The sequence below is a fragment of the Oryzias melastigma genome, linkage group LG7 (genome assembly GCF_002922805.2).
Source record: "Oryzias melastigma strain HK-1 linkage group LG7, ASM292280v2, whole genome shotgun sequence".
Taxonomy (NCBI): domain Eukaryota; kingdom Metazoa; phylum Chordata; class Actinopteri; order Beloniformes; family Adrianichthyidae; genus Oryzias; species Oryzias melastigma.
The window spans coordinates 26,372,289-26,394,443 of record NC_050518.1 but is presented as its reverse complement, the minus strand read 5'-3'; the positions used below and the strand labels follow the sequence as shown (position 1 = coordinate 26,394,443).

General features: G+C 43.7%; 1 protein-coding gene across 2 annotated transcripts in view; it reads right to left on the bottom strand.

Annotated features, from left to right (window-relative positions):
- The window catches only part of agrn (agrin), a gene marked incomplete in the record, with an annotated part of 299,832 nt that overhangs the window by 3,328 nt on the left and 274,349 nt on the right, over positions 1-22,155 (bottom strand). Inside the window, 8 exon segments of one of the 2 annotated variants that reach the window (XM_036212931.1) lie at positions 3,757-3,860; positions 7,217-7,441; positions 10,014-10,046; positions 13,001-13,088; positions 13,769-13,952; positions 14,847-14,963; positions 16,942-16,956; positions 19,370-19,481. In XM_036212931.1, coding sequence (XP_036068824.1) covers positions 3,757-3,860; positions 7,217-7,441; positions 10,014-10,046; positions 13,001-13,088; positions 13,769-13,952; positions 14,847-14,963; positions 16,942-16,956; positions 19,370-19,481 — 878 coding nt within the window. 2 annotated transcript variants of the gene reach the window in all.

Below are 22,155 nucleotides of genomic sequence, written 5' to 3'. Positions count from 1 at the left end.
AGCCGAGTTTGTCCTTTAAAGCGATCAATCATAGCAGAAAACAAACACAATCCAAATGTTGGTTTTAGCAGTTTGGTTATTCTTTGCTTTGGGGGAGGTCTGATTGTCTGGTTGAGAGCGTGACGGTGGTTCAAAGAATGAAAAGTGAGTTTAGATTTTTGGAAAGTTTGGTATTTGTTGATGCTGTTCAGTTGGTTTAATCCTATGCTGATCTTCTTCTTTTCCTTTCGGCTTTTCCCTTCAGGGTCTCCACAGTGAATCAGTTTCCTCCATCTAAGCCTGTCTTCAGCATCCTCCACTCTAACACCAGCCACCTTCATGTCTTCATTCACTGCATCCATAAACCTCCTCTTTGGTCTTCCTCTAGACCTCTTTCCTGCAGCTCTAGACTCAGCATCCTTCTACCAATATATTCACTGTCTCTCCTCTGAACATGTCCAAACCATCTCAGTCTGGCCTCTCTGACTTTATCTCCAAAACCTCTAACATGTGCTGTCCCTCTGATGTATTCATTCATTCCTATCAGTACAGGTAAAACCAGTTCAGACTTTCACCGCTCTTAGAGACTCAAACATCCAGATCTCTTCCTGCTGATCTGCATTGGATTTTCTCTGTTTATTGGATTGTTTTAATGTCAAACAATCCTCACACCAAAGAACGCATCCTCCACCACGTCCCTCAGTGACCTGAAGATGAATGACACGACGGACCTCTTCTCTGTACACATGGAAGTGTTTCAAAAAATATGCAAACTGCCAGCATGAAGAGCATGTTGTAACCAAAGCTATTACCACTGGTGATGTAGAATTTTGGATTTTCATACTCCCAATCAGGGCTGGCCCGGGGCAGAGGTGACCTAGGCGGCCGCCTAGGCACAATCTGCTGGAGGAGGCACCAAATTGCAATGACTCTTTTTTCACAATTTGATAGTTTTATAGAAGTCTGATACGGCCCCTGTTGAAGCTAGGGGTGGGGCAGAAAGGGGGGTGCGGTGTTTACTATTAATGTTTCTTTAAAACTTTAACCCTTCCGCTCTCTTTGGGTCCAGATGACTCCACCCACATATTGATGTGTGATTCCTTCCATGACAAATGTGGACAAAGGTGGACAGGGTTTTATGTCTGCCATGGACATTAGTGAAACTCAAAAATCAATGATAAAAAAAGTTCATCACACTGTCTTGTGGGGTCCAGATGACCCCACTTTTAATGTAAACAAACATAGGAGACCGGAAGGGGTAAAGATGAGAAAGTAGCAAAACAAGTGCTCAGGTACAGCTTTAAGGTCAAAAAAGAAAGGAAGAGGGGGAAAAACTTGACTCAAAGCAGAGGTTTGTCTGGTTTATTTACATTCAACCGCTTGGAAATTACCCCCACCCCCCCCATTTCAGTCAAAAAATACTCTTGTTTTTGGTTGGAAAACAAGAATTTAACTAGCGATCTAGTTTTTTTTCCTTCTCTTTTTAAACCCTTAACAACAGAAATCTTCAAACCTTAACACTAAACGTTGGTGCAGTGGTTAGTGCGGGTGCCTTCCATTGCAAAGGTTGGGGTTTTGTTCCAGCGTGGGAGAAGTATTATCATCTTAAAAACATTGTTTTTAATGTGGTCATTATTTTATCCTTGAGAATTAAAATAAATACTTGTTTCAACATATTCCAGGCACCTACGATGTTTCTTTTTCTTGAGTAGTGGTTTTTGTGTGTGTGCGTGTGGGGACACACACTCATTGACCACCAGAAGGCCAATGAGAAAACCCTCCAGGTAACCAGAACAAGACCCAACTGGGACGTCATTTAAACGCTTCAAGCAACTCCAATTCACCGCACATCCAGAGCTTCTACAAACAACCAGCTCATTAGAAGGTGTAAAAGAACACAGATGATCCATGATCCATGCAGATCACTAGCCATGGTTCGACACACCCGTGCACCGTGATGGGATTGATTAATCGTGACCTGCAATTATTTAATCTAATTGATTGATTTTAGTCACACTGATTTTTAACCTTGTATTTGCTCTTAATAAAAGCTTAATTTTAAGGTATTTTATTTAAACTTTTGACATTGTGGCACAGTCTTCTTCTTCTTCTTCTTTTCCTTTGGGCTTTTCCCTTCAGGGGTCGCCACAGCGAATCAGTTTCCTCCATCTAAGCCTGTCTTCAGCATCCTCCACTCTAACACCAGCCACCTTCATGTCTTCATTCACTGCATCCATAAACCTCCTCTTTGGTCTTCCTCTAGACCTCTTTCCTGCAGCTCTAGACTCAGCATCCTTCTACCAATATATTCACTGTCTCTCATCTCACATTGTGGCACAGTAATAGACCAAATTAAAACAAAAAAGGTGTCTTTATTAAATTTTTTAACTAATAAAGACTTCCAACCTTTACTTTGACTCTACCGAGGGGCCTATTTCTTTATGAATCTTGAACAAATTAAAAAAAAAAAAACAACAGAAAAACCTGCAGAGTCAGGATCTACCCCTCAGAATAGCTGAGACTGGGGCCCAATCCGAATTCTTCCCTTCCCTCCATGTAGCCCTCCAAACGGAGAGTTAAGGAAAAATAGTGTTTCATAATTCACACTTCGATTGACTCACCAATAATCTCCAGTTCGCTAGAATTAGCGCGGAGCTTCCAGCGCTTGAATATACGTAACAACAGCGGTTTTATGACATAACATAAAGTCATAGCTTAGATTTAAATGTAAACTTCTGTGGTTCAGAGCGCACCACCATGAAGAAAAGTGCTTCTCAGCATGACGCAGTTTAGCCTCATGATGGAGGACTTTGTATCCCTCCGTTTGGAGGGCCGGATTAAAATAAAAATATTCTGGACACACTTGCACTAAAACCCCCCTTCAAACGGAGGGGAAGGGAGAGGGGAAGACTTTATTCCTACATGTGTGTTTTGACCCATCAGGTCAAAAACCTGGCATTAGCGAGCTTGTAAATCCAGGTGAAACATCTTTACCCAGAATTCCCTGGTTTCTCCTGCTGGATGAGCGGCTCAGCGCACTTCCTGCGGCTTTACCTGGCTGACAGGTCCCAAAGTCTCTCCTCTGCTGTTCTGCTGGACGGCTGGCTCGCTTCCACGTCGTCAGCCTCTTTAATCGGATTGAGCGCCGTGGAATCACCAGTCGGCGGGGCTAATTTCATGCGAGTTACAGATGAATTAATGATGAACATTAAAAAGGGGATTTAAAAAGAAGCCGGGCTGGCTGCGTGGGGATTAGGTATTCTTGCTGCAGGGCTCGCTCAGCACCGGTTCCGCTGCGCTGCCTCTCCTCCGTGTACCTGAGTCACCTCTATACAAGCACAACTCTTAAATGTCACAATTGCTGCTTTTCTTCTCCAGCCCGTCTCTTCTCTGTGGTGCAGCGGGAATTTAAAGGACCACTTGGACTCCTTTTAGCTGCCAATGTTCATGTTATTTTCCCAGGATGCTCCAGAGCTGCGGCGTCTGCGTCTTCCTCTGCTAAAAAGGAGCTCTTTGAACCAACTGCAGCCACAGCTGAGATTTAATTTTCACATTAAAATGTAGGGAGACTTTTCTTTTGAAAACTTTTCCCTTGAAATGTGTTTTGTTCAGTTTCTGAAATGTATTTTTGCTCATATTTTGGAGCCTTTTATCGGATGTTGGGATGAAAAAAGACGTTTTCTTTTTACAGCCGTTTTCTTAACCTGATGAGGACCGCCTGAAGGGCATTTTCAGACCTGAATGGAGGCGGGATTCTGCTGGTTGAGCGGCACGTACCTAACCAGAGAGCTCCGTCCGTGTCCAGCTGCGTGGCGGCCAGCGGCGAGGACCCTGTCACGGCTGCCTCGTTGCCAACCTGTAGAAAGCCGTCTCGAAGAGCTCTGAGGACAGAGAGAAGCAGCTTGAAGTCATCGAGGAATCTCAGAGCGAACTGCTTTCAATTGTGGCTTCCTTTTATCAAAAACACAAAGCCTGTAATGTCAGCATGCGGAGGATTCGCAGAGCTGCAATTTTCATGCAGCTCAAACGCAGACAGTCAGAGAGACGAACGGATTTAAGGCTTCTCGCTGTGGTGGTTTTAACATGCTCTCGTGGCGTTTTTCTGCAGATGGAGGTCATCTAGAAAGAAAATTCAGTTCAAAATGTAATTTCTAAGTATCTCTTTATTCAAATCATTGTGAATTAGCAGCAGATGAAAAAATGGAGTTGGAAAAAGATCGTATTTGTGATGTAGAAAATATGCTGGGCGGGGCCACAGGCTCCCTAAGCCGGTGTTTTTCAACCAGTGTGCCGTGAAAGGTGGGCAGGGGGATAATTATTCATATTCACTGATGTAAAAACATCTGCATCACCAGAATATCAGCTCAAAAAGGTCCAGCTTTCACACTAAGTAGTTAGTTGACTCCTTTGTGGAGCTCTTCTTAATAAAGACATATTATAATAAACCTCTTTCATGTCTTTTATTCCAGCGGGATCCGAGGTCAGACCACATAAAAAGTGAATAAAATAATGAAGCTCAGAGACGTGAGTCTGTCCAGCATCAGCAGCACTGTTTTCACTACATCTCCCATGATGCATTGGGTTGATACGACATCATCTCTTACTGCGCTGCTGTAAACCGTCATAAAGCACAACAAATCCAAACATCTGTTCCAGCAGTTTGCATTAAGTTTGCATTGGAGAAGAATTCCAGTCAGAGATTCCAGAGTTTGGTCAAAGTTATTTTGGGAAAGAAATATGGAGCTATTTTGGAGCCATAAATATTTGAAACCCAAACAAAACATTTAAAAAAAAATATTGGTGTTTGGCCAAATAAAATGTAAAACGTCCAAAACCTTTTGCTTTTCTAAAATAAACTTCATTATTTTCAGCTTCAAACGTTCTGTATTTTAGGTTTCAAATCTCAAATTCCTATTTCAAATCTTTTTTTCACTTTAAACTCTTGAACAAACTCTAGAACAGAGTTTTTGACGCGCGGTTTGTACGTGATAAAACCCTTTTTACACGTTTTACAGCCGTCTTGTGACAACTTCAGACTATGATAGTCCAGACTAAAGAGACATTTTCTGACCGTAATTCTCACAGTTCTCAGGGTCAGTGAACGGACCGGAACTGAAGTTACCGCCCTCATCGACCTCGATTAGTTCTTCGTGTTAGCCCCACCCCGGTCAACCACATGTAAATTAAACTGAAACAACTTAATCACCAAAAAATTAAATAAAATGTTTGTGTTAAAGCTACATTTAGACAAAAAAAAAAAAACTAATGAAAGTTTAACGTGTTCATATTTTTGTGTAGTTACCATTAAACATATAAACAAGAATTTAATGGTGGTCTAAAGCTTATCAGATATGATGTGATTATACATTTGTTCAAAAATTACTCTAGCACAAACATAAAAAAAGAAATGACTTGCTGAGTGGTTGCTGAGTGCAGCTGTGTCTGCAGCTCACCGCTCCCCCAGGGGAGGGGCCAAACACAGACGATGTTCACACACAAAGATGCGTAACAACTAATAGGACTTTAACTTTAACTTATGTTAAACTGCATTTGAATAAACTAGAGGGAAAACATCTACCTGGGCAAACTTTTAACTAATTTGGTTGAAAATCATTGAAAACTGTCACAACTTATAGAAAAAAAACAGCCGGAATTTCTAATTTTTTAGCACCTCAACTGGTGCTTAAATGCGTGCAAGATCATAGAGGGACTGAACATCAATCCAGACGACAGAGTATCTCTTTTTTTATTTTTGGTTGCTATTGTGCCACTTTTTGACAATAAAAAAGTGTGAGCAGAACAGGATAAAGATTTATTGAACACTCTAAAACTACATTTTTAAAACTTTAAAACATAACTTTTTAACATAATTATGAACTAGATATGTAGCATGACCTGTGATAATGCTAGTGTGAATGCTGGAAGCTGAATTTGGCCACTGAAGATGCTGAAGTTGATTGCTAAAAATGCTGAAGCTGAAAGCTGAAATCACTAAAGCTGATAGCTGAAAATGATGAAGCCAGCTAAAATATTAGTTTAATACCAAAATAGCCTAAAAAACTGAAAAAAGCCTAAATTGGCCAAAACAGCTACCATGTGAAATATGAGCTAAACTCCAAAATAGCCTAAAAATCTTAATAAATGCCAAAATAGTGCAAAAAGCTAGCAGAATAAAAATTTTTAAAACGTTAAAAATCTAACTTTTTAACATAATTATGAATAATAAAAAGGCGGGAATATTAATCCTGAATAAATCAACTTAAACCTTAAATAACTTTCAATATTTTACTCTCCATAAAAATATCTTTGTCAAAATTATACAAATTAAAAATAAACGCAAGATTACATTAGGCCATTAATAACAATAAGATAAAATGATCTGGAGGGCCGGATAGAATTACCCTGAGGGCCGAATCCGGCCCCCGGGCCTTGACTTTGACACGTGATCTATATGATGAACATGATGCGGTGGCCTTTGGTGGATTGATAATTGCCGCCGTAAACGATGACATCAGAGTCATTATCTCCCATGCGTCCATTCACAGAGACGCTGGGAGCAAATGTTCAGCAGCGATCACATAGAAGCTGGAAGACGACTTCCTTTCAGGCTGTTAATTTGATTTTAATGAAGAAATCCATTAATGTGACATCACTGTGTGACTGCTTGCTGTTGTTCTACTTCTGGGATGATTATCTATCAATTATGTGAGTGATTAACTGCATACGCCAGCATCATTTGCTCCAAGCACGATTTATTTACTGTATGGACGCGGGCCGTCTGCACTGACGGGAGTGCGGCTTCATTTTTGGAGGACGTTCAAAGTTCAGGGTCAGCCGGGATGCTAAAGCCTGTCTGAGGACAACCTGAAACTCTGCACATTCAGTCTGTCTTCATCAACCTGAATAGGAAATGTACCAAAAATCTGCAGTTTAATTCTCCTTTTCTGCCCACATCCAACTATAAATGACACTTATTTATGCTATTTATTAATCTGCTGCCTACATTTTCTATAAAAAGCCAAACCTGTTTGATGTTAGATGTTTATTAGCGTGTCTAAGCTGGGTTTTTACCACCATGTTGATTCATTGCATTATGCCTCAAACTCATGCATGACCAGGCGTGAAAATAACCTTAATCTGAGACTAATCTGAGCATCTCAGCATCCCAGATTGTATCTTGGGATACATCCCAAAATACAATCTGGACTACGTCTCACCCAGCTCTCCTCCATCTTACCTGCTGGCCTTGATGCGTATCCAGCGGTTGGAGTTGACGCGCACGGAGGAGCGCAGCACCACGGGCCTGGAGCCCAGGTCGTAGGTCATCTGGATACGTCCGTCCACGATGGCCAGGGCGATGTAGTCGGAGCGCTCCACCCCTTTGCCGCTCCACAGCAGCAGGCCGTGGGTGGCCTCCGTCCGGATGCTCAGCTCAAACTTGTTCACCAGCAGAGCTTTCTCGCTGAGAGAGCAGAAACAGGATGAAGGAACCGCCGCAGAGGTTTGTAGCTGAGCTGCAGCGGATGCTACGTTCACACCGGGCTCGAAGACACACCTAGTTGTGTCACAACTACTTGGACTTTGACTTTAAAGTGGCCATACCATGAAAATCTACTTTTTGAGTTTTAAGTGTACTATACTGTTCATTCCTCACTACGAAGAACCTCAAAGTGGTATTTTGATCCATTAATGCATTTCTGATTAATCCTCTAAAAACAGCAGCCCCTCCCACACCCACAAAACAAGTGGGTTCTCTCACGCTGATGTCACAAATTAAGAACCGCCCCTTCCAGGAAGTCTGCTCCGCCCACAGGCTAACACAAACAATCAGCTAGCTTTGCAAGCCGTGCACAGCAGACGCCGGCTGTCTATGTCATCATTTGAATAAATCTTGAAATGTTCATCTGGTGTTGTCTGCATTCTGTGACCAAATTTTACTGCAAAATGAACCTGGTAGCCATCGCTATTCTGTCTGTGCTAAACTTTGGAGATAAATGCCCGAGCTGAAAAATCATAAAAAATGTCTCCTCATTTTTTCATGTTCTAGGAGGTGTGTGGAACCCTCAGGGAGTGAAAGGCGGAGCCTCAGAAATTCAGACGTTTTACTTCTGAGAATAAAATTGTCCACAAAAATATCTAATATTTCATAAATAATTTGTTTCTTAGTGTTCCAAACTTAATAGATAATATGGATATAGTTTAGTCTGAAAGACTAAAGTAAATCATGGTATGGCCCCTTCAAGCTTCCACGTTCCTGCATCGCTATGCTAGTTTTTACAGGTGTTTTCAGGCTCTACATACAGAACATGCACTGAAAGTTAAACCAGCAGAGCTTTGACCAATCAGGAACTTGGAATTGGGAGCGTCCTTTTCTAAACACCAAAGCAGCAACTGTTTGAAAATTGATCATTGAGGAGAGATTTATGGAGATTTGTGTGTAAAAATCATTTACACACACTGGAATTATTTGTGCGTGTGAAAATGTCAAGTTTCACCAGATATTATTTACAATCTAAGTTCAAAGCGGCTGATAGGAAAACTCTGATGACCCAGCATTCTAGCAGCATTTAAACAATCTTACGAATGAATCTCTGAGATATGAAAAGAGTCTTACATCAGATTTGTAAGTAACAGGCGTGTAGTTAGTTTCAAGCTGTGGTAATTTAAAGTTGTGCTTGTGTAAATTGTCGTAATTTTTGTGCTTATGCATAAAATGTTTTGTATGAGTTACAAATCAAGAATTTTGGGGGAGTCTATTTTCCCTCCATAGACATTAATCATGTTGCTTTGTGCACGATCATTCTATGACACCAAGTCTTTCATATATTGGAATCGAGCCGTGAAAGTAAAAAACTGGAGCAAGATTCACCAGATTGAAACCGCTTTGACATTTTGCTCCAACACTTTTCCAACTGTGAGTACATGAGCTGGTATGCTAAAAGTTTCTTTCCAGAATGTGTGTTCTTGAATGCCTGGTGTGTACATAGCATTACAGGTGATGACACCGTGACGTATTTCCTGCTCAGTCAGAGTTTGCAGACCTGCCCCCCCCTGCCCCCCCACCAAAAGCAGAGACATTTCCCGGCAGCAGAACCGAGTTCCAGAGATCTGCGGCGGTTTCCGCCCGCCTCATCCTGCAGGGCGGCTCTGTGAGCGCACTGTTTGATCTACTGCCTCTTGAATGCTAACGCTGGGGGGGGGGGGGATTTGGATACCATGAGACCCCCCCACCCTTCTGAAGACGCGCTGCACAGGAAGTGTTTGCAGCTAAAGTTCAGCCTCTTTCACACCAACAAACAGATCCATCCTCAGCACATGAAAACAAACTTTACAACAAAGATCACACAGACAACACGATGACAACGCACACAAGGACACACACCGGACACAGGGGGAGAGGACTCGAACACCAACAAAGAACCACAATGACTGACTCTGGGGGGGGTGACGTCTGAACGTAAAAGTGATGCTGCTTCTCAGCAGAAAAACATCCAAACACATGAACTCTTCCCCGGCAGACCCTCAGGTTCTCAGGAGCCGATAAATCTCCATCGGAGCGGCTTGTCATTGATAAGGTCAAGGTTATTAAAAGTGCATCATGAATTAAACAACACGCTGTCTGGGTTTAACTCTCCCTGAATAGATTTTTTGATGTGATGAAGCTGTTTTTGGAGACGTGGAGACTTTCACAAACGTATCTCAAAAACTGTCAACTCCTCGAGGGTTTGAAGGAGTGCAGACATCTGTCTGGCCTCTAGGTGGCAGTGGCGCTCAAAAGACTGACGGGCCGCTGCTGGAGAAGCAGCGCGGCGCTCCGCTGTTATCACAGCCCTCATTTGAGAAATTAATTGCAGCATATGCAGAGGCGCCGCTGGGAGCCCCGTGTCACTTTTGAAAATAATCTGCTCCCTGCAGAGCACCTTTGAGCCGCGGCCGGCCGAGGTCGAGGGGGGGTGCCGGAGAGAGGGGGGGATGGAGCAGGCAGGTGGGGGGGTGAGACACAAGAAAAAGGGACCAATGTCGAACGGACTCACCTCTGGTCAGACGGGTTGTCCACAGACTCTGGACTTAAGGGAGCAGGGGAGAAAGGCAAGGGCATGCAGTGTGAGCGCAGGGGGGGCTTTGTAACCTGCTGCTAACTCAGAGTCTAACTAACACAAACACCCAACCACAACATCAGAAGTGGAAGCTACGCGATCAGAGGAGGATGACCCTCAAAGGCCGGAAGGAGATGCCGTGATCAACACGCCGAAACGCCCGCAGGTCAAACAGCTCTAGCCCTTGTGCTCTCTTATGGCGCCCAGATGACCCCACCCTTATTTTGACGAAGTGGGATGTAAAGATTCAGTCAAGTCATGATTCGATTCACAGTTTTAAGGTCATGATTTTGATTTTTTTTTCTGTTTTATTGTCCAACACATTGAATTAAAGGTATTTTAAGAACAAGTATGTTTTCTTTTTGGCTTTTACATCAAACTGTCTGTTTTCCTACTAACAGAAAGGATTCAATACAAATAAACAATTATACAGAATACTGAAATGATCACAAATTCTTTCATTCTCTATTCATGTTTTGCTCCATCTGACGGACCGCTCCACGCCCTCGCCCGATCAGCATCACACCCCCCAGCCGCTGAGCATGCGCTGAATGTTCTGCCCGGTTCAACCTTTTTATGCATGATCGCAGCAGCACAATGACCAATCAGGGACCTGGAATTGGGAGTGGTGTGTGGGTAGCGTCCGCTTCAAAGCAGGAAAGTGCCAAACATGATCACGAAAGAGAAATGAATCATTGTGGTTTGAGCCCGGTTGGTCTAACGTGACACCCAGACAGACATTAAAGGAACAGAGTCGTGAAAACCTAAAATCCTGGAGCGAGATTTAGGGGATTTTCACTGTTTTGACGTTTTGCTCCGAGGTTCTCTCCATTGTAGGTGCTGGAGGAGCACTGAACCAGGTTGGACATTCAGCGCACGCTCAGTGCGTGTCTGATTTGTGTGTAGAGCTGACGACCTGACTAGTGAAGCAACGCGCGCTCACGTGCGCTCCGTGCACAGAGGCCAGGAATTCTGGCTCGTTTTTTTACCGATTTTCAGAATGGTTCTATCCTTATTGATGAGTGATCCCTCCCATGATGAAGGGGACAGGATTTCACGGACATCAGTGACGATAAAAATCTTTAAAAATAAAGTTAACCCGCTGTCTTGTGGGGTCCAGATGACCCACTTTTAACGTAAACATGCCTCCGATAGCACAAGGGTTACGCAAACTCACAGCACAAATGCTGCTTTAACGCAGCGTCCAATTATCCAACAGCTCCTTCATATTTATGGGGGAGCGCGGCGCCATGTTCCAGCAATTACCTCCTGTCCGGAGAGGAGGAAGAATTGGGCAATTCTCAAAAAACGAGGTCAAGCGCTGCATCAGCTGAGAGTCACGGCCAGACGTGATTTGTCACTGGAATAATGGCGCTGGACGGCATCGACGCGGCGGTGGGGTGAAGGAGGGCCGATCCCAGCCGGCTGTAAATAGTAACAGAAACATCACCCCAAGGACAGAGCGGGACACGCCGACCTTTGTGGCTCCTAAGCGCCGCGCGGGATTGGATTTATTTTCTTTACGTAATAAAATCAGGCTGAAGTGAGGCTCTGCCGGCCTCACTCTCCGTGACATTCATTAAACTTTTGACAGTCGGGCTCAGAGAATCCGTGTCCCCTCCCGCTAAGTGAGATTGATGCCCATGGCTGCTCACTGCAGAGAGATCTCCACTGGAGGTCTCATCTACAAAGGCAGATAAATCTGTGATTAACATGTCACCGCCGTTCACTTCAGCCCACTCTGTAATTATTCACAATTACAGGCAGATATCTGGCAAAACTGAAACGGCAGAGATCCTGGTGTGAAGTGAAACGGAATCTGGCCGGCTTAATTCGAGCCGAATCCTTCAGCATCGCTTGGTGAGACTTTTTAAGGAGAGGTTACTTACCAAGCTAATGAGCAGGAGGGAGGGGAACGGGAATACATTATTTATGAATGAGGGCTTTCCCAGGCAGGAGCAGGAACTGGTTTAGGGGGTATTTAGCACATCCTCCTCTCGCACTTTCCACACACTGAATGCAGTTTAGTGTCAGCGCATGTGAACGCATTCTGCTGAAGCATGCATGGACTGCTGCTGCAGCCGCTCGTCCTCATGCACACATGCCGCTCTGCGCGGAGAAAAGAGACCGGAAATGTCTGTCAAAGATGGATCCTGTGACGTGAACGCGGGGGTGGGGCGGATGGTTTCTGCTCGGGGTTAAAGGTCATGGAAGTTCTGCTGCTGTTAGTCGGGCTGGAGCTAAACCAGGGACAACATGCCCCGCCTCCAGGTCTACTTACTCTGGGATCTCATTGGTCAGTTGGCTTGAGTGAAAAGGAGAGACAGTGAAGGACATGAGACAAAGACAGGTGTAAACGGCGACAGGTGTGAGGGACAGACAGGACAAAGAGCGACAGACAGACAGACAGCAGAGCGACAGCGCAGGACGCTGCTGCTGTGGATCCTTGTAAAAGGCTGACATTAAATAAGGTTTATGGCTCCACCTCTTAACTGAACAGTCTCCTCAGGTTCTTAGGCTCCGCCTCCTTCCTCTCCTTTCCTGGGCGTTAAATCCGCTGACACATCTCTGGATTAAAAACTGCGATCCAGGCGTTCAGAACAGGATGAGATGTTTAATCGTGTGTGTGTGCTCTTCCTGTCCAGAGTGACTCTAAGCTGCAGACTGAACTGAGCGCGCTCAGAGCGAGCCTCTGATTGCTTACTGTCTGGATAATTAGTGAAATCCTGTCAAAAGCGAAGCGGCCGCTATAGACAGGGAGGCTGAGCTATTAGCACAGCGATTAGTCGGCTCTGAGGCCCGAGCACTGATCATATCATCAGCGCTGTCATTACAGCGCAGGGGGATGGATGGACCGGGGGGGCGCTCGCCTAATAGCTACTACAATGGAGATGAAGCCGGAGGGGGGGGGCTCTCCTCCTTACCTCTTTGTGACGCCGTTGTGGTACTCGATGAACGTCCGTCCATCAAAGGCGACGGCCTCCGTCTCTCCGGCGGACTTCTCGTGGATGGCTGTGAAGGAGGAGGGGGGAGATCACATCGATCAATAAGAGCAAGGGCTTGATGATCAGAGCTGCAGGCGGCGGGGTGACAGGAAATGGGGCGGGGGCAGTATCGGTGCCTTTTAATTAACGGGAAAGGGACGACCGATCGCGCTTGCAAGGTTAATGGCAAACGCAGAGGCGGAGCCTAAAGGACGGAGCAGAGAGTGACGCAATCTCTTCACTCAGTTCTCTGTCAAACAGAACCGTCTTCATGAAGGACGCCGATAACCACGCTGTAATCCACAAGAGGAGTGTTGAGGAATCATAGAATATGGATAATAGAATGGTTCTGTTGCATTATGGATTAGAGATTGTAGAATGGTTCTGTTGAGTCACAGAACACAGATCATAGAATGGTTCTGTTGAGTCATAGAACACAGATCATAGAATGGTTCTGTTGAGTCATAGAACACAGATCATAGAATGGTTCTGTTGCAGTACAGTGTGGTTCTGGTTCTGTTGAATCATAGAATGCAGATCATAGAATGGTTCTGCTGCATCAGAACCTCCAGAGCGCTTTTAAAGCAGGAATTGTGGACTAACCATGAGTCATGAAGCCGGCCGGATCAGCTGATCCAGAAGGGGTGTCAGACTGAACAGTTTTGACTGGACTGGTGTGGATCGTTAAGATCTGGCAACAGCACTCACCAATGCTGCAGTTCTCTCCGACGTAGCCGGGGAAGCAGGAGCACTCGTAGGTCGCCAGCGTGGGGTTGCAGCGGCCGCCGTTCTGGCAGGGCTCCTGGGAGCACGGGTGACCCTGGAACATGGCCACGTTGCTGGAGCTCAGCGCGTTCTCCTCTTTGAGGATGGGATCGCTCATGAGCATGATCTGGAAGGAGCAGAGGTCAGCAGAGGTCAGACAGGGAAGACCAAAGAATTTAGACCAGTAATGTACAGAAAACTTCAGTCAACAACTAGAGAAAATAGGCTAGAAGACGAGCCGTTCTCCTGTGTCAGTAAAGGGAAGATCAAACCGTACGTCGATACGTGTCTGCTCTTAACTGCACATCTGCATCTGGTCTTTAGAAATCTTATTGGACAAATTCTACTATCGGTGGTTCTATCATAAGAACACAAAATACTTATTCTGAGAACTTTGTGTCTTAACGAAGTGCTAAAGACTCCATTTTTAAATAGAAGTGTTTGGTTGAAGATTCTTCTTCATGATATCTTTAGGTTGACTTATGGACTCCAAATTTAAAATCTTCCTCCTTGAAACGTTCTACCAGCTCATCCCAGTGGCTTCCTCTTCAGAGGACACAGAGGCATCATGGGAAAGCGGTGATGCATCCGTTTCAGGCGATGATGGTGTGACAGAGAAGTGAAACATTCATCAAATATTTCTTTTTTATTCTCTTGAGGCCAATCCTGGCAGAGACGCCAGGCTTTGCTTTTGTTCTCAACTCTTCATAATTACACGACGTCTTTGTCTGAACTCCTCCATCCACAGCCTTTGTTCAAAAAACGTTATTTTGGGTGCCGAGATGAGAGTTTAGGCGGGAAAAGAAGGGAAAACGTGGAAAGCTGTCAAGAAAAGATCAGAGAAGAGAAAAAGGGCGGACTTTAAATTCTATTCTTAGCTGAGGCTAATCCAGATTCAACTCTGTGCTGGAAAAGACGAGGGTCTGCAGGGCGGCAGAGGCGGCGAATGACATCCGGATTTACTGCAGAGCAGCGGCAGAAAGTTTCAGAAGAAAGTTTGTCAGGAAGCAGCGATCCTTACCTTCTGGATGGTTCCCTTGAAGCCCTCTGTGAGTCCAGACGCTCTCGCCAGTTTGCTGTAATCAAAAGCTCCGCCCACAAAGAGCGACTCCTTCAGGTTGAGATCGCTGTGTGTAGACTGACGGACACAGAAACGGAAAGTTTGAGAAGGATTTCATCGGATAATACGTCAAACGACAGATGAGAGCGTACAGAGGAAACGTTTTATTGTTTCAGGCATTAGAAACCACAAAATGGATTCTTCCAATCCTGAATCTGATCCCAGAGGGACATAAAGACTCGGATCAGAAACGTGGTTTTCACAGACATCTCTCATAGGGATGTAACGATTCAGTCAAGCCATGACAGTTTTAAAGTCATAATTTTGATTTTTTTTCTCATCACTATGAATTAAAGTTATTTTAAGGCCAAGGATGTTTTCTTTTTGCCCCTAACATCAAACTGTCTGTTTTCCTGCTAACAGAAAGGATTCAATACAAACTTCAGCTCAAACTGACATTAGTGCATTCAGTGCTAATGGCCGTTCACATGCAGCTGCAGAGAAAAAAAGACAGAGAGCTGAAGAGAGTTAATAAAAAAGCTCCTGGAAGGAGTCAGAAGAGAAACCGTCGTGAAGCTGCGTCACCATGACTGTTGTCTCGGTAGATTGGTCCAAGTTGCTGTAAAGTTGCAATGAAAATGTAACGTTGCAGAGTGAGGAACAAATCTCGGCTTTGCTTGAATTTGCGTTAATATTTGTGATAGCAACATTGCGAAATCCTTATGTGAAACTTTAAAGGAGCGGATGAAGAACACGCAGCCAGTCTGCTACGCACACCTGCATGGAGAAACGTCATCTGCTCTGCATTTTTCTAAATTCAGGCACAGGCTGAGACAAACCGATTTTTTAAGCTTCTGCACTGATGAACATGTTGACTTTGAAATGTGACTTTCCTCCGTCTGCACTTCAGAAGCAGCGCTAATGATCTGTGGTTTATTTGGGGTGGAGTCACGACAGGGGCAGCAAGAGGTGGACGCTGACGCTGCAACCTCCATTAGAGACGGAGCATGACTCCTGCCCTCCAGCCCCTGGACCTGGTGTGGCCCACGGCTCCAGATTTTCCAGGAGTTCTAACCACTGGGGGGGTCACCTCAATTTTAACCCTTTAACAGCTAAAATTTAAACGCAAAATCTTTAACAGACTGTAACTTTTTAACCGTTAAAACCATCATTCCAGTAGATTGTGAAGGAGAAAAGTAGCGGAAACCACAGCTTTTCTCCTTCACATACTACTGGAATGATGGTGTTAACGGTTAAGAAATTACAGCAAATCAATGAATAGAAACACTGGAGCTCCAGTGCTAAAGGGTTAATTGAAGGCCAGCTCTGAAGCTACGATCACACCGCCATCAGAAACCTGCGTTTAAGTGACTATTCCCAATAAAACGTCTATGGAAATGCGTTCAAAAGTTATGTTCGTCCATCACTACACACATTATTAAGACACTATTTGAGCCCCACTTGCATTGAACACGTTTGAATTTGAATTATTTGTGCTGAAATTCCCTTTTTTCAGCTTCAGAATTCACTGGAATTGTGTAAATTGTGTATTTTGAAGAACGTGTCGCTGGAGATCTCCCCGGTGTTAAATGGTTAACTAAAGAAGCGAGCGACTTCCTGAGACTCTGGATCCTGTAAGTCGATGACGAAAGCCCGGCTTGGCTCCGCAGCCGACCGTCTCCTACGGCGTCCGTCCTCCTCGCTCTCACTTCTCCAAAAAGCCCACGGCGGCAGCATGACGTCCTCGCCTACGCCGGACTAATGATGCCGTCTCTTTGTTGCTTAAAACAAAAGCCTTCTCAGAAACGACGGCCTCTTTTCCATCTCCCACCTTCCCTCCACCCCCGCAGCAGATGGACGAAGGTGCGAGCCAAAGCGTGCTCTTTAAGAGCATCGGCTCGCCGGCGTGCCGCCTGCACGAGCGCTAGCATGTTTTTGATTTCCTGCAGAGGCTGGCGGTGTGTGCTGTTGTTGCACAGAGAGATGGGAGTGAGCGGCTCTGTGAAAGCCTCAAATGAAACACAGACTGAGGTGTGACTGGGACTCGTATCGTTACCTTGCGTGATTTCTTCTTTCCAGACAGCACATCACAGAGAAGGAAAGAAAATAAGGATGAACAGAGTTAGTGAGGAAGAAGAGCAAGTGTGCACAAAGAGGCATGCAAACACCGGTGAACCTCGACTCCTGTCAGGGAAACTGCTGCTGCAGAGTGAGTTAGAGACATGCAACACAGAGAGATGCTAATTCATGAATGAGGCAGATGGTGCCATTAGGGGAAGATGAAAAGAGAAAAAGTTTGCAGATGAAAGGCGGTGAAAAGTGCCACTTAACCCGACCTCATTTACTGCCGGCTGCCGTTAAATAACAAGTAAAGAACATTTTTCAGAAAGAGTCCTCAGTCTCTGACACTCCTGCATTCCATCACGCCGGCAGCGCGCGCCGCCTTTGAAATGATGATGACTCCTGCCAGGCTGCATGCCTCCCATGCCAGGCAGCTCCTCTGCACCTCCCCGCCGCCTCTGAGGCTGAGGGAGGAGAGGATCATCATCCCTGGATGAGGTCTGTGCGTTCAGCTCATCCCTGGTGTCGTCGCCCCCCCGCGCTCACGTCTTTGCTCTTCTTTTAATACGATTTTCAGCTTCTGCAGCTGAAGTGAAACACAATTATCATACTGACAACAGGAGCGGGGGGGGGGCTGCTGCATCTTATAGGAGATGATGGCCTGACACTGTGCATGTTCATAATCATAAATTACATCGTTTAGGATAATTGGATGACTTACAGACTCGTCAACCTATCAGACCGCCCTCATTTGGAAGCTCGTAGCTGCTGATTGGTAGTCTCACCCCCCAGATACCAGGAACAGACCCTTTTCACGTGACGTCACACATCGCTGGTCAAGTGCAGAGCCACTTATTTGGTTTAGAACAGCAAAGCAGACAGCTGAACACTGTTCGAAGCAATTTTACATAAATATTAAAAAGTAACCTAACCAATTGTAGCTGAAATTTGTACAATATTTATTTCATAAATGTCCTACCTGGTTGTATTTGTTTCCTCCTCTTAGATCGTTTACAAATCAGAGTACAAATGTCAGTAATCCTGTCTGCAGTCAGAACAACAGATCAGCTGATCCACAAATTCCTCTGGATGATTTTAATCCAGTCGTGGATTATTTCTCTCTGATAACCCGGTTAAAGTTAGACTAATCTTACAAGAACTTCAGTGAATGCTGCTTGTTTGATTATGAAGGTAATTATGATTTTATTCTTTTAATCTGTGCTAATGCTAACACTAGCGTTAGCTTTGTCTATGAGACGTGGAGCTGCAGAAGATCTTTTCTCACCTGTTAAAAGTTTCCTAAATTTCCATTCTCAAATAATCATTATAAACAGATCTAAAGTCAGACAATTCCAGCGTGTCTGAGATTAAAGTCAAACTTCTTCCTGTTGTAATGTTTTCTACTGTGGTCAGTGAGCTGCTGTTAGCTCAGCCGTGGTTCTAACATCACTCCTCTTTGTTTTTGATCATAACTGTGTCTGATCTGCAGGAAAATAAAGGTAAAAATGATCAAATTAATTGAAAACTGTTGACAAAAATATGAAAGTGACTATTTCCTCCTAATGTTCTAAAATACGTTCACCCAGAGATGATTTTATTTTTTTTACTAGGCCGCTCTTATTTTGAAAGCTGAAAGTACATGGGTCAATAGCTGCTCTGAACATTTTCACTGAACCAAATCATTCCTGTTTTTACAATTATCCACTAAAATATCCTGTAGAACAACAAGTACATTTATCCTGGGAAGAGATTAAAATGTGTACATAATGCAGAGATGTTTGTCTTTACTGAAGGTTTTAAATGTGGAAAACATGAATTTCTATCAGTTTTTGTGCTGATCGCACTAAAAATACGTGGAAATAACATCAACCAAAATAGAACCAGTTAGAATATCTGTTCAAATGAAAGTTTGATATTTTGAATAAAGCATCATGTATTGAAGGATTATTCAAGTTTGTAGTTAGATTTATGAACGATCTAAGACAGGAAATGAAAATATAATTCAGCAGGACATTCAGGAAATAAATATTGTACATTTTTCTGTTGAAATCGTTAAGGTTACCTTTTATTATTTATGTAAAATTGTGTTAAACAGCGTTCAGTTCTTTGGTTTCGTGGTCTAAATCCTTTAAGCAAAAGGTACCTATCCGCTGACGGCCCTGCCGCCATTTTGTCTGAGGTCACCGTGAAAAGAATCTGTGGGGCGGAGTTTGTCAGACTGACTAAAGCCTGCGTTTGATCCCCGTATGGAGGGGGTAAGTGAACACGCTCAAACACAGAACCCGGTGGAGAACCGGCATGCTCTGACTAAACCCGCCCAGCGGTCCCAGAAAGCTCTGAGGTTGTGAGGTCGATGGCACAGATTCATGGGCGGAGACAGCAGCGGCGCTGCATGCTGAGGAGAGGCAAGCGCCCGCTCTTACGGGTGACTCTCCCCGGGCGGGCTGTTGGTCGTTCACCCGGACCTCCCCTTTGCGGAGGGAGCGCTCCAGGCTGATGGTGGTCCACACGTTCAGCGGGAGGGGCAGCTTACTCCTGCAGAACACACAAACAGTCAGGAACCATGACCCCGCCGCTCCTGGAAATCCATCACACAGGAACAGAGACGTTTGTTTCAAACGCTGCTTCACCCCTGCAGAACGTCAATCCTGCATTCATCTTTCCAGAACCTCTGATGCTGTGTTCACACCGAATTGCGTTTGCGTCTTCCTTTATTTTGATGCACGTCATATTCACTGCTGCACGCTTGCCAAGAAGTGCGTTGATGAACTTGTCGCTCCCGCATTGGTCCAAGGATAAGAACAAGTGAGAGGATCTTTTTATCACTATTTGAATACAAATAAATACCATAAAGGAGAATGATCAGATTCTCCTCCATGTTACCTTTAGACTCCACCCACTGATGACATCATAAACACAGAAAGATGAGCTCCTGCTTTGAAGAGAAGCAAATTCTTTGCTAAAGTTCAGTTTGGTTTTTCTGGTACGGCTGAAACGTGCTGCTGACGCTCACAACGCGCCGCATGCAGGACTTCTGATAGCATCTGTTCGATGACTGTATCAGAGAACTGGACAGAGTGAGAGTGACCTCACTCACAGAACATGAATACTTCCAGTCAGTCCAGTCGCTACATTTTACAATATGGACGCCGCCATGCTACAGCGATGGCCGACACAGAAATGCAAAAGACACAACACTACGACAAAGACCGAAGCATGATGACAAAGACCGAAGCATGATGACAAAAGCCAACAACACAATGGAAGTGAAGCACAACGGAAAAGAATAACAGACGTTTGAAAAAGTTTCATTCAGTTCAAGCTAGTGGCGCTTCCTGAGAGGTACGTGATTTGTACAAGATTTGTTTGTGATCTACGTTTGTCTGAAGTTGGTAATTGTGTGAATACTTTAAAGCATTCACACAGTAGTGATTCTTCTGCTCCTTTCTGTATGTTTTTCATCACACGTTCAGGGATTTCACCAATCTTGGTATCAAAACGTTCAGCTTGTTCAGGACATTACTGCTGGTATTTTTGGTATTCATTCATTTTATATTTTTTTTATATTGAGCAAAATATGCTATGGTAAATGAAAATTCTAATTCTTTAAAAACCTTGTGCACTTTTTATTTTTTCATAAAAAAAAATACTTTTATTTATTTTTATTTTTTATTAAAAAAAAAAACGTGTGCACTTTGAAACCTTCGTTTACACAAATTTTAACATAAGCAGCTTCCAAATGGCATAATGGCATTAAACTGTTATCTTACTATAATGCTAGTTAATTTGAGTAATTTGGCATCTATCTTTTTAAATGCTAATTTGGAATTTATCTAATATTTTAGTAACAAGCTAACCTTTTAGTATGTTATCTACGGAGGTTTTTTATTACTAAGTTGGAATTTATCTGATATTTTAGCAATATGCTTATGTTTTTGGCTAGTTTGTTGTATACTTTGGATTTTTATGCTAAACTGGAATGTATCTAATATTTTAGCAACATCTAAACCTTTTTGGTTAATGTGTTATCTACTGAGGGTTTTTATACTAATCTGAATTTTATCTGATATTTTTGCAATGTGTTAACTGTTTTATCTACTGAGGTTTGTTAGGCTGTTTTTGAGTTTACCTAATGTTTTAGAAACCAGCTAACATTTAACTTCTAGGCTGTTTTGGAGTTAATCAAGTATTTTAGGAATGGGCTAGCTTTAGGCTACTAAAAATGTTACTAAGGTTTTTCGGCTGGTTTGGAGTTTAGCTTATATTTGGGCGACACACCACATGTTTTTGCATGTTTTTGTGTTGAGAATTTGTTAAGCAAACTAACAAAAAATTCTTCAGAAATTTAGGCCAACTCAGAGGTCTTTCATAGTTTCAGCAACCAAATTCAGCAAAAAGCATTCACACCAGCATTATCACAGGTAATACAACTTTTCTAGTTTATTCTGCTGTCCACACAGAGACAACTGTGTCTAATGCTTTTTGTCTGAAGTTTGAAACTGAATGAAGCTTTTAAAAAACAGTCTCATTCATTTCTGCTGTTTCACTTCTGTTGTGTTGGGGCTTTTATTGTCGTGTTGTGTTTTTTTGTTGTTGTGCTCTGGCCTTTGTTTTTTGCATTTATGTGAGCCATGTCAGCCACCGTAGAGTTTCTTTGGCAACCACTCTCACCAAACATTAGTGAGCTTGTTTGAAGGCCACACCCCCATCACTTGTAAGGAGGCTACACAAAATCTGTCAAACATTTTGAACGTTGGACGTGGGGGCCACCAGGCTCCACCTGCTTTTATTGAGGCATCTGATTGGCCAGATCATAACGTGAATAATTTAAACTACAGAAAAAATACCTAAAAATTAAGGAGGGTGTTTAAAAAAGTGTCAGAGCAAGAATGGTTATTCTGACCAACTGAGTAACAGCTGGTTGTTTCTCTATAGAAGTCTGTGGGATTTTGTGTAAAGGGGTGTAAAGATTAATCCACCTAAGTAATCCCTACGATCAAACCAGATCAATCTGTCTGATGCAAGTTGGTAATTGAATCAACCCACGATATTACAAAGTCTTTTCAAAATACCCTGTGGATTGAGACATGGTAGTTTTATTTACGATTCGGTTTATCTTGACGTTTGACTTGGACGCTCCTCCTGCGGAAGTGTGTTTGGTGTGACCCTAGCTCTGTCTGAGCAGAGTTTTGTTCTTCTCCCACAAAGC